This window comes from Hypanus sabinus, chromosome 2 (genome assembly GCF_030144855.1).
Source record: "Hypanus sabinus isolate sHypSab1 chromosome 2, sHypSab1.hap1, whole genome shotgun sequence".
Taxonomy (NCBI): domain Eukaryota; kingdom Metazoa; phylum Chordata; class Chondrichthyes; order Myliobatiformes; family Dasyatidae; genus Hypanus; species Hypanus sabinus.
Window position 1 is genome coordinate 211,705,752 of NC_082707.1, and position 15,156 is coordinate 211,720,907.

At 43.4% G+C, this 15,156-nt stretch overlaps 1 protein-coding gene across 8 annotated transcripts in view; it reads right to left on the bottom strand.

Annotated features, from left to right (window-relative positions):
- pomt2 (protein-O-mannosyltransferase 2) overlaps window positions 1-15,156 on the bottom strand; it is a 344,167-nt gene that overhangs the window by 64,028 nt on the left and 264,983 nt on the right. For all 8 annotated transcript variants that reach the window (XR_009510880.1, XM_059962960.1, XM_059962973.1 and 5 more), the window contains one exon: window positions 15,039-15,115. Coding sequence is in view for 7 of the 8 variants with exons in the window: in XM_059962960.1 (XP_059818943.1) it covers window positions 15,039-15,115 (77 nt within the window). In the remaining variant the exon portion in view is untranslated. The remainder of the gene's footprint in view (window positions 1-15,038; window positions 15,116-15,156) is intronic.

The following is a 15,156-nucleotide window of genomic DNA, read 5'->3' on the forward strand; positions in this document are numbered from 1 at the left end:
ATCTCATTGAAATCTATCAAATGTTGAAAAGACTAGATAAGGTGGATATGGAAAGCATGTTTTTTATAGAGGGGTTATCCGAACTAGAGGGCACAGCCTCAAAATTGAGGGGCGACCTTTTAGAACAGAGGTAAGGAGGAAATTTTTTAGCCAGAAAATAGTGAATCTGTAGAACGCTCTGTCACAGATAGTGATGGAGGCTGTGTCCACAGCTATTTAAAGCAGAAGTTGATAACTTCCTGAGTGATCAGGACATTAAAGGATATGGCAAGAAGGCAGGTGTATAGGGTTGAGTGGGATTCTGGAATCCGCCATGAATGGCGGAGCAGACTTGATGGGCTGAATGGCCTAATTCTGCTCCTAAGTCTTATGGTCTTATAACAGCCTTATGTTTTTTGCAACTGCCCATGATCTGTCCACAAATTTGCTCCTCTACATCCCTTGGACTGTTGGGCAGACTGCAATATAGCTCCATTAACTTTTCTTACTTCTCAGTTCTACCCAAAATGCATCACTTGACGAGATCTCCATCTGTCCTTACTGAGTACTGCCATGACATTTTCCCTCACCAGCAACACCACCCTGTCTACTTTCATCCCTCCCACACTGACACTTTGAAGATACCAGAAGCCTGGTATATCCAGTTGCCAGTCCTGCCCCACCTGCAACTAAGTCTCACTAATAGCTAAAATATCATCATTCCTGGTGTTGCTCCATGCCCTGAGCCTATCTGCCTTTCCTACAACACTTCTTGCATTGAAATATATGCAGCTCAGGACACTAGTCGCACCAGGCTCAGCCTTCTGATTTCCGACTTTGTCTGAGGTCTTACTAACATCTGTCTCCACAAACTATCCAGTAGCTATTCTGGTACACTGGTTCCTATCCCCTTGTAACTCTAGTTCAAACCCCACTCTGCAGCATTACCAAACCTTCCTGCTAGGATATTAGTTTTCCTTACAGTTCAGGTGCAAACTGTCTTTTCTGTATAGGTCCCACCTTCCCTGGAAGAAAGCCCAATGATCCAAAAATCTTATGCCCTTCCTCCTACACCAACTCCTTAGCCATGTGTTAAGCATGTGGCATGGGTAGCAATCCTGAGATCACAACCCTGGAGGTCCTACCCTTTAACTTAGCACCCAGCTCTCTGACCTCCCTCTGCAGAACCTTGTCACTCAGCCTACTCTTGTCATTGGTGTCGATATGGACCACCACCTCTGATTGTTCGCCCTCACACTTGTAACACCCTGGGAAAGGTTTCACTGCTAATGTAATGGTCTTTCTATAGAAGCAGTGCCTAGGTTATGGTTAGAGATGATGGGTGCTTTGGAATGTGAGCCATCCCATGATGGGAGGGTGTTTTCGTGCTGTGTGCTGACACCAGGGTGATCTGGATCTTTTGTTCAGCAGGAGATGAGGAGAGAAGACGCCGGAGGGAAGAAGTTGTAGGACTTGATACAGAGCAGAGCCATGATCCCACGAAGGATAGGGAGATCAAAGGAGGATCAGCGAAGGGGAAACTGTGAACTCCAACTTGTGCACATTAGACTGTTTCATTAAAATGGGCCCTTTTCTTTTTGCTCTTTCTTCACTAACCCTGTAGTAACATTAAGAATTATAGAGCTAAATCGTTTAATTGTATGCAGTGTACTGTCTTTTTCTTCATGGTACTGATCTGTAACAGGGTAACAAATCAAATCACGTAGCATCCACACAAAATAGGGGGTTTCGGGGTGGACTTGCATCTCCCCCCTTCGGCAGGGTCATAGAATTGTCTTTCCTAGACTTAGGCAGCTGACAAAAAGGTTACACACATAAGAATGCGGAGGACTCAATCCAATGTCCTCTCTTCCCAACCCCTCATATCCTATCATGCCCTGAACAATCAAGAATCTACCAACCTCTGCCTTAAAACTTCACCTACACAGCTGACTGTGGCAACCAATTTCACAGATTCAGCACAGTCCTGGTAAAGAAATGTTTCATCTCTTGTATAAAACGCCACCCCTCTATTCTGAAGCTGCTTCCTTCAGACTTAGACGCTCCCACCAAAGGAAACGTCCTTTTCACATCTTCTCTATCAAGGACTTTCGCCATTTGATAGGTTTCAATTAGGTTACCCTTGATTTTTCTAAATTCCAGTGAATATAGACCCAAAGCCATCAAATACACCAAGGGAGACACTGCCTAATGGAGCCGTCATCTACAGAGTGGTCTGAGTCAGATGATAGGGCTTTGGCTCATTTGGGCTTCGGAAAGGTGTGGGTAAGTAGACTTCATTTTTTCCTTGTATTTTTAGAGGGTTAGAGAGTATGTCTTTAGGGTTAGTACTTTGCTCTGGGTATCAAATGTGGGAACTCTGGGAATCTTCCAGTCTCCCATATGACCACATCTGCACCAGATGCACCGAGATGCAGCTCATGAGAGACCGTGTCAGGGATTTGGAGCTGCAGTTTGATGTCCTACAGCTTATCAGGGAAAGCGAGCAGGACATAGAGAGGAGCTACAGGGAGTTAAAACTCCCTGAGGCTGCAGGAGTTAGATAGGTGGGTAACAGTCAGGGAAGGGATGGGAGGAGCTCAGACAGGATAACAGAGAGCATCCCTGTGGCCATCTCCCTCAGTAATCGTGATCTCGTTTTGGATACTGTCGAGCAGGGTGACTTGAAAGAGGATGGCCATGGCAGTTGGGTCTCCAGCACTGAGCCTTGTTCCGTGGTGTAGAAGGCAGAGAATATGAGGAATGCGGTAGTCATAGGGGATTCCATAATGAGGGGAACAGACAATAAATGCTAACATTGCATTTACCTTTCTCACACCAGACTCTAACTGCAAGTTAACTATTAGGGTGTTTCTGCACAAGGACTCCCAAGTCCTGTTGCATCTCAGATTTTTGGATTTTCTCCCCATTTAGAAAATAGTCTGCACGTTTATTTCTCCTACCAAAGTGCATTTTCCAACATTGTATTTCATTTGCTATTCTCTTGCCCATTCTGTCTAAGCCTACCTGTTTACCTGCCTCTCCACCAATCTTCTTATCATCTGCAAATTTGGTAACAAAGCCATCTATCCCACCATCTAAATCATTGATATACAGCATAAAAGGAAGTGGTCATGACACCAACCCCTGTGGGACATCACTTGTCACGAGCAGCCAACCAGAAAAGGATCCTTTTACTCCCACTTGCTGCCTCCTACCAATCAGCAATGCTCCAACTATGTCAGTAACTTTCCTGTAACACCAAACTGAAGAGACTGGGGAAGAAGTGGCTGGCTCACAAATAGAGAAAGCTAGGAGACAGCCTGAGAGGAAGGATAGGCAGGTAATAGAGCAGGGACACGCTCAGACCAAAGGTTTGAGATGTGTCTATTTTAGCACAAGAAGTGTTGTGAACAAAGCAGATGAGCTTAGAATGTGAATAAGTACATGGAGATCTGATGTGCTGGCCGTTACAGAGACTTGGATGGCTCAGGGACAGGAATGGTTACTTCAGTGCCGGGTTTTAGGTATTTCAGAAAGGACAGGGAGGGAGGCAAAAGAGGTGGGGGCGTGGCACTGTTATTCAGAGATAGTGTCACGGCTGCAGAAAAGGTTGTCTACAGAGTCTCTGTGGGTGGAGATTAGGAACAGGAAGGGGTCAATAACTTTACTGGGTGTTTTTTATAGGCTGCCCAATAGTAACAGGGATATCGAGGAGCAGATAGGGAAATAGATCCTGGAAAGGTGTAATAATAACACAGTTATCGTGATGGGAGATTTTAATTTCACAAATATCGATTGGCATCTCCCGACAGCAAGTGGTTTAGATGGGGTGGAGTTTGTTACGTGTGTTCAGGAAGGTTTCCTGACACAATATGTAGATAAGCCTAGAAGAAGAGAGGCTGTACTTGATTTGGTATTGGGAAATTAACCAGGTCAGGTGTCAGATCTTTCAGTGGGAGAGCATTTTGGAGATAGTGATCATAATTCTATCTCCTTTACAATAGCATTGGAGAGAGATAGGAACAGATAAGTTAGAAAAGTGTTTAATTGGGGTAAGGAGAATTATGAGGCTATCAGGCAGGAAATTGAAAACAAATTAGAAAGAGGTGTTCTCAGGGAAAAGTACAGAAGAAGTGTGGCAAATGTTCAGGGAATATTTGTGTGGAGTTCTGCATAGGTATGTTCCAATGAGATATGGAAGTTATGGTAGGGTACAGGAACTGTGGTGTACACATGCAGTAATAAATCTAGTCAAGAAGAAAAGCTTACAAAAGGTTCAGAGAGCTAGGTAATGTTAAGAGATCGAGAAGATTATAAGGCTATCAGGAAGGAGCTTAAGAAGGAAATTAGGAGAGCCAGAAGCGGCCATGAGAAGGGCTTGGCAGGCAGGATTAAAGAAAACCCCAAAGCATTCTACAAGTATGTGAAGAACAAGAGGATAAGACGTGAAAGAATAAGACCTATCAAGTGTGACAGTGGGAAAGTATGTATGGAACCGGAGGAAACAGCAGAGGTAGTTAATGAATTTGCTTCAGTATTCACTATGGAAAAGGATCTTGGTGATAGTAGTGATGACTTGGAGCAGACTGAAAAGCTTGAGCACATGGATATTAAGAAAGAGGATGTGCTGGAGCTATTGGAAGGCATCAAGTTAGATAAACCACTGGGACCAGATGAGATATACTCCAGGCTTCTGTGGGAGGCGAGAGAAGAGATTGCTGAGCCTCTGGCGATGATCTTTGCATCATCAATGGAGACAGGAGAGGTTCCAGAGGATTGGAGGGCTGTGAATGTGGTTCCTTTATTCAAGAAAGGGAGTAGAGTTAGACCAGGAAATTATAGACCAGTGAGTCTTACTTCAGTGGTTGGTAAGTTGATGGAGAAGATCCTGAGAGGCAGGATTTATGAATATTTGGAGAGGTATAATATGATTAGAAGTAGTCAGCATGGCTTTGTCGAGGGCAGGTTGTGCCTTAGGAGCCTGATTGAATTTTTGAGGATGTGACTAAACACATTGATGATGGAAGAGCAGTAGATGTAGTGTATTTGGATTTCAGCAAGGCATTTGTTAAGGTACCCCATGCAAGGCTTATTGAGAAAGTAAAGAGGCATGGGATCCTAGGGGACATTGCTTTGTGGATTGAGAACTGGCTTGCCCACAGAAGGCAAAGAGTGGTTGTAGACAGGTCATGTTCTGCATGAAGGTCGGTCACCAGTGGGATGCCTCATGGATCTGTTCTGGGACCCATATTCTTCATAATTTTTATAAATGACCTGGATGAGGAAGTGGAGGGATGGGTTAGTGAGTTTGCTGATGACACAAAAGTTGGAGGTATTATGGATAGTGTGGAGGGCTTTTAGAGGTTACAGCGGGACATTGATAGGATGCAAAATTGGGCTGAGAAGTGGCAGATGAAGTTCAACCCAGATAAGTGTGAAGTGGTTCATTTTCGTAGGTCAAGTATGATGACAGAATATAGTATTAATGGTAAGACTCTTGGCAGTGTGGAGGATCAGAGGGATCTTGGGGTCCAAGTCCATAAGACACTCAAAGCAGCTGCGCAGGTTGACTCTGTGGTTAAGAAAGCATATGGTGTATTGGCCTTCATCAACCTGGTCAGGCCCCACTTGGAGTACTGTGCTCAGTTCTGGTCGCCTCACCACAGGAAGGATGTGGAAGCCATAGAAAGGGTGCAGAGGAGATTTACAAGGATGTTGCCTGGATTGGGGAACATGCCTTATGAGAATAGGTTGAGTGAACTCACCTTTTTCGCTTTGGAGTGATGGAGGATGAGAGATGACCTAATACAGGTGTATAAGATGATGAAAGGCATTGATCGTGTGGACAGTCAGAGGCTTTTTTCCAGGGCTGAAATGGTTGCCACAAGAGGACACAGGTTTAAGGTGCTGAGGTGTAGGTACAGAGGAGATGTCAGGGATAAGTTTTTTACTCAGAGAGTGGTGAGTGCACGGAATGTGCTTCCGGGAACGGTGGTGGAGGCAGATATGATAGGGTCTTTTAAGGCACTTAGATAGGTACGTGGAGCTTAGTAAAATAGAGGGCTATAGGTAAGCCTAGTAATTTCTAAGGTAGGGACATGTTCGACACAACTTTGTGCGCTGAAGGGCCTTTATTGTGCTGTAGGTTTTCTATGTTTCTATATTTAATTGAAAGGTAAGGGAGAGCGTCAGGTAGTGGAGAGCACCTCTGTGGCCATCTCCCTTAACTTGATGGGACGAATGACCTACTTCTGCGCCTGTGGTCTTAACAATAAGTACTCTGTTTTGAGTGCTGTTGGTGGGGACAACCTGTCTGAGGGAAGCAACAGTAGCTGTTCCTCTGGCACTGAGTCTGGCCCTGTGGCTCAGAAGGATACAGAACAAAAGAGAATGGCAACAGTAATAGGGGACTCTTTCGTTAGGAGGGCAGATAGGCAATTCTGTGGATGCGAAAAAGAAACAAGGATGGTAGTTTGCCTCCCAGGTGCCAGGGTTCATCATGCTTCTGAATGCTTCCACAATATCTTGAAATGGGAGAGTTAGCAGCCAGAGGTCGTGGTACATATTGGTACCAACGACATTGGTGGAAAGAAGAAGGAGGCCCTGAAAACAGAATACAGGAAGTTAAGAAGGAAGCTGAGAAGCAGAACCTCAAGGGCAGTAATCTTGGGATTGCTACCTATGTTAAACAGCAGAGAGTGTAGGAATAGAATGAGGTGGCAGATAACTGTGTAGCTGAAGGATTGGAGCAGGGGGCATGGATTCAGATTCTTGGATCACTGGGAGCTCTCCTGGGGTGTGTGACCTGTACAAAAATGGCTGGCTGCACTTGAGTCCAAGGGGGACCATTATCCTGACAGGAAGGTTTGCTAATACTGTTGGGGAGGTTTAAACTAAATTTGCAGGGTGGTGGGAAGTAAAGAAGCAGAGGATGGGGTGGTTAGCGCACATGTACAGACAGCTTGTATGGAGTTTGTGAGGAAAGATAATCAACTGTGAGAGCAAAAATGCACTCAGCCTGATGGTTTGAGATGTGTCTATTTTAATGCAAGGAGTATGATAAACAAAATGGATGAACTCAGAGTGTGGATCAATACATGGAACGATGACGTTGTGGCCATTACAGAAACTTGGATGTTTCAGGGGCAGAAATAACTGCTGAGTGTGCCAGGCTTTAGATGTTTCAAAAGGGACAGGGAGGAAGGGAAAAGAGGTGAGGGGCATGGCACTGCTAATCAAGGATAGTGTCATGGCCGCTGAATGGGAGGAAGTTTTGCAGGGATTATCTACCAAGTGTGGGTGGAAGACAGAAAGAGGCAAGGGGTAATAGCTCTACTGGGTGTTCTTAATGGACCCCCAATAGTAACAAAGACATCAAGAAGCAGATAGGGAGACAGATTTTGGAATGGTACTGTAATTATAGGGTTATAACCATATAACAATTACAGCACGGAAACAGGCCATCTCAGCCCTTCCAGTCCATGCTGACGCTTACACTCACCTAGTCCCAATGGCCCGCACTCAGCCCATAACCCTCCATTCTTTTCCTGTCTATACACCTATTCAATTTTACTTTAAATGACAATACCGAACCTGCCTCTACCACTTCTACTGGAAGCTCATTCCATACAGCTACCACTCTCTGAGTAAAGAAATTCCCCCTCGTGATACCCTTAAACTTTTGCCTCCACCTCTCAAATCATGTCCTCTTGTTTGAATCTCCCCTACTCTCAATGGAAAAAGCCTATCCACGTCAACTTGATCTATCCCCTTCATAATTTTAAATACCTCTATCAAGTCCTCCCTCAACCTTCTACGCTCCAAAGAATCAAGACCTAACTTGTTCAAACTTTCCCTGTAACTTAGGTGCTGAAACCCAGGTAACATTCTAGTAAATCTTCTCTGTACTCTCTCTATTTTGTTGATATATTTCCTATAATTCAGTGACCAGAACTGTACACAATACTCCAAATTTGGCCGTACAATGCCTTGTACAATTTTAACATTACATCCTAACTCCTATACTCAGTGCTCTGATTTATAAAGGCCGGCATACCAAAAGCTTTCTTCACCACCCTATCCACATGAGATTCCACCTTCAAGGAACTATGCACCATTATTCCTAGATCACTCTGTCCTACTGCATTCATCAATGCCCTACCATTTACCTTGTATGTCCTATTTGGATTATTCCTACCAAAATGAAGCCCCTCACACTTATCAGCATTAAACTCCATCTGTCATCGTTCAGCCCACTCTTCTAACTGGTCTAAATCTCTCTGCAAGCTTTGAAAACATACTTCATTATCCACAACGCCAACTACCTTAGTATCATCTGCATACTTACTAATCCAATTTACCACCCCATCATCCAGATCATTAATGTATATGACAAACAACATTGGACCCAATACAGAACGCTGAGGCACACCACTAGTCACCGGCCTCCAACCTGACAAACAGCTATCCACCACTACTCTCTGGCATCTCCCATCTAGCCACTGTTAAATCCATTTTACTACTCCAATATTAATATCCAACGATTGAACCTTCCTAACTAACCTTCCGTGCGGAACCTTGTCAAAGGCCTTACTGAAGTCTATATAGACAACATCCACTGCTTTACCCTCGTCAACTTTCCTCATAACCTCTTCAAAAAGTTCAATAAGATTTGTCAAACATGACCTTCCACGCACAAAATCCATGCTGACTATTCGTAATCAGATCCTATCTATCCAGACAATTATATATACCATCTCTAAGAATACTTTCCATTAATTTACCCACCACTGACGTCAAACTGACAGGCCAATAATTGCTAGGTTTACTCTTAGAACCCTTTTTAAACAATGGAACCACTTGAGCAATACGCCAATCCTCCGGCACCATCCCCGTTTCTAATGACATTTGAAATATTTCTGTCAGAGCCTCTGCTATTTCTACACCAACTTCTCTCAAGGTCCTAGGGAATATCCTGTCAGGACTCAGAGATTTATCTACCTTTATATTCCTTAAAAGTGCCAGTACTTCCTCCTCTTTAATTGTCATAGTTTCCATAACCTCCCTACTTGTTTCCCTTACCTTACACAGTTCAATATCCTTCTCCTTAGTGAATACCAAAGAAAGGAAATTGTTCAAAATTTCCCTCATCTCTTTTGGCTCCGCACATAGCTGTCCACTCTGATTCTCTAAGGGACCAATTTTATCCCTCACTATCCTTTTGCTATTAATATAACTGTAGAAACCCTTCAGATTTATTTTCACTTTACTTGCTAAAGCAACCTCATGTCGTTACTACCTCCGCCCATAAATGCTGTCTGGCCTGTTGAGTTCTGCCAGCATTTTGTGTTTTCACTCGCATCTTCTTTTAGCTTTTCTAATTTCTTTCTTAAGATTGTTTTTACATTCTTTATATTCCTTGAGCACCTCATTTACTCCATGCTGCCTATATTTATTGTAGATATCTCTCTTTTTCCTAACCAAGTTTCCAATATCCCTTGAAAACCATGGCTTTCTCAAAATTTTAACCTTCCCTTTCAACCCAACAGTAATATAAAGATTCTGTACCCTCAAAATTTCACCTTTAAATGACCTCCATTTCTCTATTACATCCTTCCCATAAAACAAATTGTCCCAATCCACTCCTTCTGAATTCTTTCGCATCGCCTCAAAGTTAGCCTTTCTCCAATCAAAAATCTCAACCCTGGGTCCAGTCCTATCCTTCTCCATAATTATATTGGAACTAATGGCATTGTGATCACTGGGTCCAAAGTGCTCCCCAACACATACCTCTGTCACCTGACCTATCTCATTCACTAACAGGAGATCCAACACTGTCCCTTCTCTAGTTGGTACATTTATGTATTGCTGCAAAAAACTACCCGCACACATTTTGTGAACTCCAAACCATCCGTCCCTTTTACAGTGTGGGCTTCCCAGTCTATGTGTGGAAAATTAAAATCTCCCACAATCACAACCCTGTGCTTACTACAAATATCTGCTACCTCCTTGCAAATTTGCTCCTCCAATTCTCGCTCCCCATTAGGTGGTCTATAATACACCCCTAGAAGTGTTACTACATCTTTCCCATTCCTCAATGCCACCCAAATAGTTTCCCTAGATGAGCTCTCTAATCTATCCTGCCAAAGCAGTGCTGTAATATTTTCTCGGACAAGTAATGCAACACCTCCTCTTCTTGCTCCTCCGATTCTATCATACCTGAAGCAACTAAACCCAGGAATATTTAGTTGACAATTACACCCCTCCTGCAACCATGTTTCACTAATAGCTACAACATCATGTTTCCACCTTTCTTACAATGCTCCTAGCATTAAAATAGATGCATTTAAGAAACTCTCCACCTCTTCCTCTCTGTTTATTCCTAACAATGCTTATTGATTATCTTGATTATCTTTTTCTTCCTTCTCTCCTACATCTTCGGTCTGAGCGCTCCTCTTCTCTATCACCTGCCTATCCTCCCTCACACCCTGTCTACTAGCTTTCTCTATTTGTGAACTAACCTCCTCTCCCTTAGTCTCTTCAAATTGATTCCCACCCCCCAACCATTCTCGTCTAAAGTCTCCCCAGTAGCCTTAGCAAATCTCCCCACCAGGATATTGGTCCCCCTAGGATTCAAGTGTAACCCATCCTTTTTGTACAGGTCACACCTGCCCCAAAAGAGGTCCCAATGATCCAGAAACTTGAATCCCTGCCACCTGCTCCAATCCCTCAGCCACGCATTTATCCTTCACCTCATTCCATTCCTACTATCACTATCGCGTGGCACAGGCAGTAATCCCGAGATTACTACCTTTGAGGTCCTTCTTCTCAACTGCCTTCCTAGCTCCCTATATTCTCCTTTCAGGACCTCTTCCCTTTTCCTACCTTTATCATTGGTACCCAAATGTACCACAACCTCTGGCTCCTCACCCTCCCACTTCAGGATATCTTGGATGTGATCAGAAACATCCCAAACCCTGGCACCAGAGAGGCAAACTATTATCCGGGTCTCCTGATCACATCCACAGAATCGCCCTCTGACCCCCTAACTATCGAGTCCCCCATTACTACTGCCTTCCTCTTCCTTTCCCTACCCTTGATGTTGTGCTGGTTGATTTTAGTTTGGCATCTCCTTAGAGCAAGATGTTTGAATAGGGTGGAGTTTCTTAGGTGTGTTCATGAAGGTTTCCTGATGCAATATTGATAAGCCAACTAGAGGAGAGGCTGTACTTGACTTGGTATTGGGAAATGTACCTGGTCAGGTTTCAGATCTCTCAGTGGGATAGCATTTTGGAGGTAATAATCACAACTCTATCTCCTTCACCATAGAGTCAGAGAAGGATAGGAGCAGACAATTTGGGAAAATATTTAATTGGGGTAGGGAAAAATATAATGCGGAAAGAAATTGGGAACATGAATTGGGAGCATATGTTCTCAAGGAAATACACAGAGGAAAAGTGGCAAATGTTCAATGTTGCATGGTGTTCTGCACAGGTATGTTCAATTGAGGCAGGAAAAGGATGGTAGGCTAAAAGAACTATGGTGTACAAAGGATGTAGAAAATCTAGTTAAGAAGAAAAGAAAAGCTTACAAAAGTTTCAAGAAACTAGGTACTATTAGAGCTCTCGAAAATTACAAGGGTGTCAGGAAGAAGCTTAGGAGAGCTACAAAGGGCCATGAGAAGGCCTTGGCAAGCAAGATTAAGGAAAACCCCAAGGCATTCTACAAGTATGTGAAGAGCAAGAGGATGAGCTGTGTGAAAGGAGCGATAGTGAAAAGAGGATGTGCTGGAGCTTTTGAAAGGTATTGAGTTAGACAAATCGCTGGGACCAGATGAGATATACTTTACCTACTGTGGGAAGTGAGGGAGGAGATTGCTCAGCCTCTGCAATGATCTTTGCATCATCAACGGGGGGGGGGGGGGAAGTACCACAGAAATGGAAGGTTGCAAAGGGAGTAGAGATAACCTAGGAGATCATGGATCAGTGAGTCTTACCTCAGTGATGCGCAAGCAGTTGCAGAAGATCCCGAGAGGCAGGATTTATGAGCATTTGGAGAGGCATAAATTGATTATGGTTGGTCACCATGGCTTTGTTAAGAGCAGGTCGTACCAATTGAATTATTTGAGGATGTAACAAAACTCATTGATGAAGGTAGAGCAGTGGAATGTGTATGTATTTCAGTAAGGCATTTGATAAGGTTCCCCATACAAGGCTCATTCAGAAAGTAAGGCGGCATGGGATGCAAGGAGACCTTGCTTTGTGGATCCAGAACTGGCTTGCCCACAGAAGGTAAAGGGTGGTTGTAGATGGTTTGTATTCTGCAAGGAGGATGATGACCAGTGGTGTTCCACAGGGATCTGTTCTAGAATCCCTCCTCTTTGGGATTTTTATAAATGACCTGGATGAGAAAGTAGAAGGGTGAGTTAGTAAGTTTGTTGATGACACAAAGGTTGGGGGCATTGTGGATAGTTTGGATGGGAGGTTACAGCGGGACATCGATAGGATGCAGAACTGGCAGACGGAATTCAACCCAGATAAATGTGAAGTGGTTCATTCTGGTAGGCCAAATTTGAAGACAGAATATAGTATTAATGGTAAGGCTCTTAGCAGTGTGGAGGATCAGCAAAATCTTAGGATCCGTATCCATAGGACACTCAAAGCTGCTGTGCAGGTTGACAGTGTTGTTAAGAAGGCATATGGTGTGTTGGCCTTCATTCACCATGGGATAGAATTCAAGAGCCGTGAGGTAATGTTAGTTATCTAAGACCTTGGTCAGACCCCACGCGGAGTACTGTGTTCAGTTCTGGTCACCTCATTACAAGGATATGGATACTACAGAGAGAGTGCAGAGGAGACTTACAAGGATTTTGCCTGGATTGGAGAGCGTGCCTTATGAAAATAGGTTGAGTGAACTTGGCCTTTTCTGCTTGGAGCAACAGAGGATGAGAGGTGACCTGATAGAGGTGTACAAGATGATGAGAGGCATTGATCATGTGGATAGCCTGAGGATTTTTCCCAGGGCTGAACGGCTAACATGAGGGGGGGATAGTTTTAAGATGCTTGGAAGTAGGTACACAGGGGATGTCAGGGGTAAGTTTTTTGACACAGAGTGATGGGTGCGTGGAATGCACTGCTGGTGGCAGTGGTGGAAACGGATACAATAGGGTCTTTTAAGAGACTCTTAGATAGGTACATGCAGCTTAGAAAAATAGAGGGCTATGCAGTCAGGAAATTTTAGACAGTTTCTGGAGTAGGTTACATGGTCAGCACAACATTGTGGGCTGAAGGACCTGTAATGTGCTGTAGATTTCTACGTTCTATTTCATAACACATTAGGAACCACTTACATTTGACATTAATATCATTGTCCTGCCATGGTTTAACTTTCCAAAATGCTGCACCTCTCACATCAGAGTTATAATCTACCTATTACCTTTTCAGTCACTTCCCCAATGATAATAACCCTGTTGTAGCCTTTGACAATCTTATTCACTTTTCATCACACCAATTTACATGTCATCTTGAAACCTATTAATCATTAGTATATATGCCAAATAACGTGGACTCTGCACTGACTACCATGGCATACCTCTGCCACAAGCCTGTAATCTTGAAAAACAACACCCTCAATGGTTTTAATGGGAAGGGGCAAAGAAATGGCAGACGAACTGAATAAATACTTTGCTTAGTCTTCACTGTGGAAGACATCGGCAGCATATGAAAAATTCAAGAGTGTCAGGGGGCAGAAGTGAGTACAGTTGCTTTTACTAAGGAAATGGTGCCTGGCAAGCTGAAAGGTCTGAAGTTAGATCAGTCCCCGGAACAGATACTACACCTCAGGCTTCTGAATGAGGTAGTTGAAGAGATTATAGAGGCACTAGCATTGATCTTTCAAAAAATAATGGATTCTGTGATGGTTCTGGAGGACTGCAAAGTCACAACTCCACTCTTTAAGAAGGGGGTGAGGGAAAGAGCAGGAAACAATAGTCCAGTTAGCATGACTTCAGTGGTTGGGAAGATGTTGGAGCCCATTAAGGATGATGTTTCAGGATACTTGAAGGAATATGATAAAATCAGCCAAATTCAGCTTGGTTTCCTTAAGAGGAAATCTTGCCTGACAAAATCTGTTGGAATTCTTTGAGAAATTAACAGGTAGGGTAGACAAAGGAGAGTCAGTGGATGTTATCTGCTGCAATATTACCTCATGGCTTTTGAATTGAATCCCTCAACTAATGAAGGCCAGCACACCATTTGCCTTCTTAACAACTCTATCAACTTGGCAGGTAACCTAACAATCTTATTCACCCTGTATTCTGCCTTCAAGTTTAGCCTTCCAAAGTGTGTCACTTCACATTTTTTCCAGGTTGTACTCCATCTGGCATTTCACAGCCCAGCTCTACATCCTTTCAACGTCCTCTGTAACCTCCGACAACCTTCTACACCATCTACAGCACCACCAACCCTCTCATCATCTTCAAACATACTATTCCACCTTTTCACTTCCTCATCCAAATCATGTATAGAAATCATAAAGAGCAAGAGCCCTAAAATGATTCCTGTGGAACACACTAGACACTGACCTCGAGTTAGAAAATGTTCCATCTGCTACTACTGAGCAAACCAATTCCAAATCCATACAACCAAGTATCCATAATGATCCTTCCATGGGGAACCTTGTCAAATGCTTTACCAAAATCCATTTCCATCACATCCAGTCCACCTTCATCATTATGTGCTCAAAGACATAAACATCTCCCTCTTTTTATGTCTACATGGTCCAAACAGTAAACATTTTCCTCCCTGAGTTCACTGCCTTTTATATTTTCATGTCCATATATGCTCCATTGAATAACAATGCGGATGGCTGGGTTTGTAAGTTCACAAATGACAATGTGGATGCATGGATTAGTAAGCTCACAGATGTGGTAGTTAGCTGTAAGAGTAAGTCGGAGACTGGGGGCCTTGCAGTCCAGCAATAACAATTATTCAGTGGACTACAGCATGTGCTGAAATAAATTCAGTCAGAATACAAGGTAAAGAAAACAAACTACTGACCCGTATCATGACGACATGAGATTCCAGTAGTATCTCAAAGAATGATGGTTTCAGCACCTCCAGGCTGATATTCGGCACTGAAATGATTATATTATAGTTACATATATCCAGATTTTTG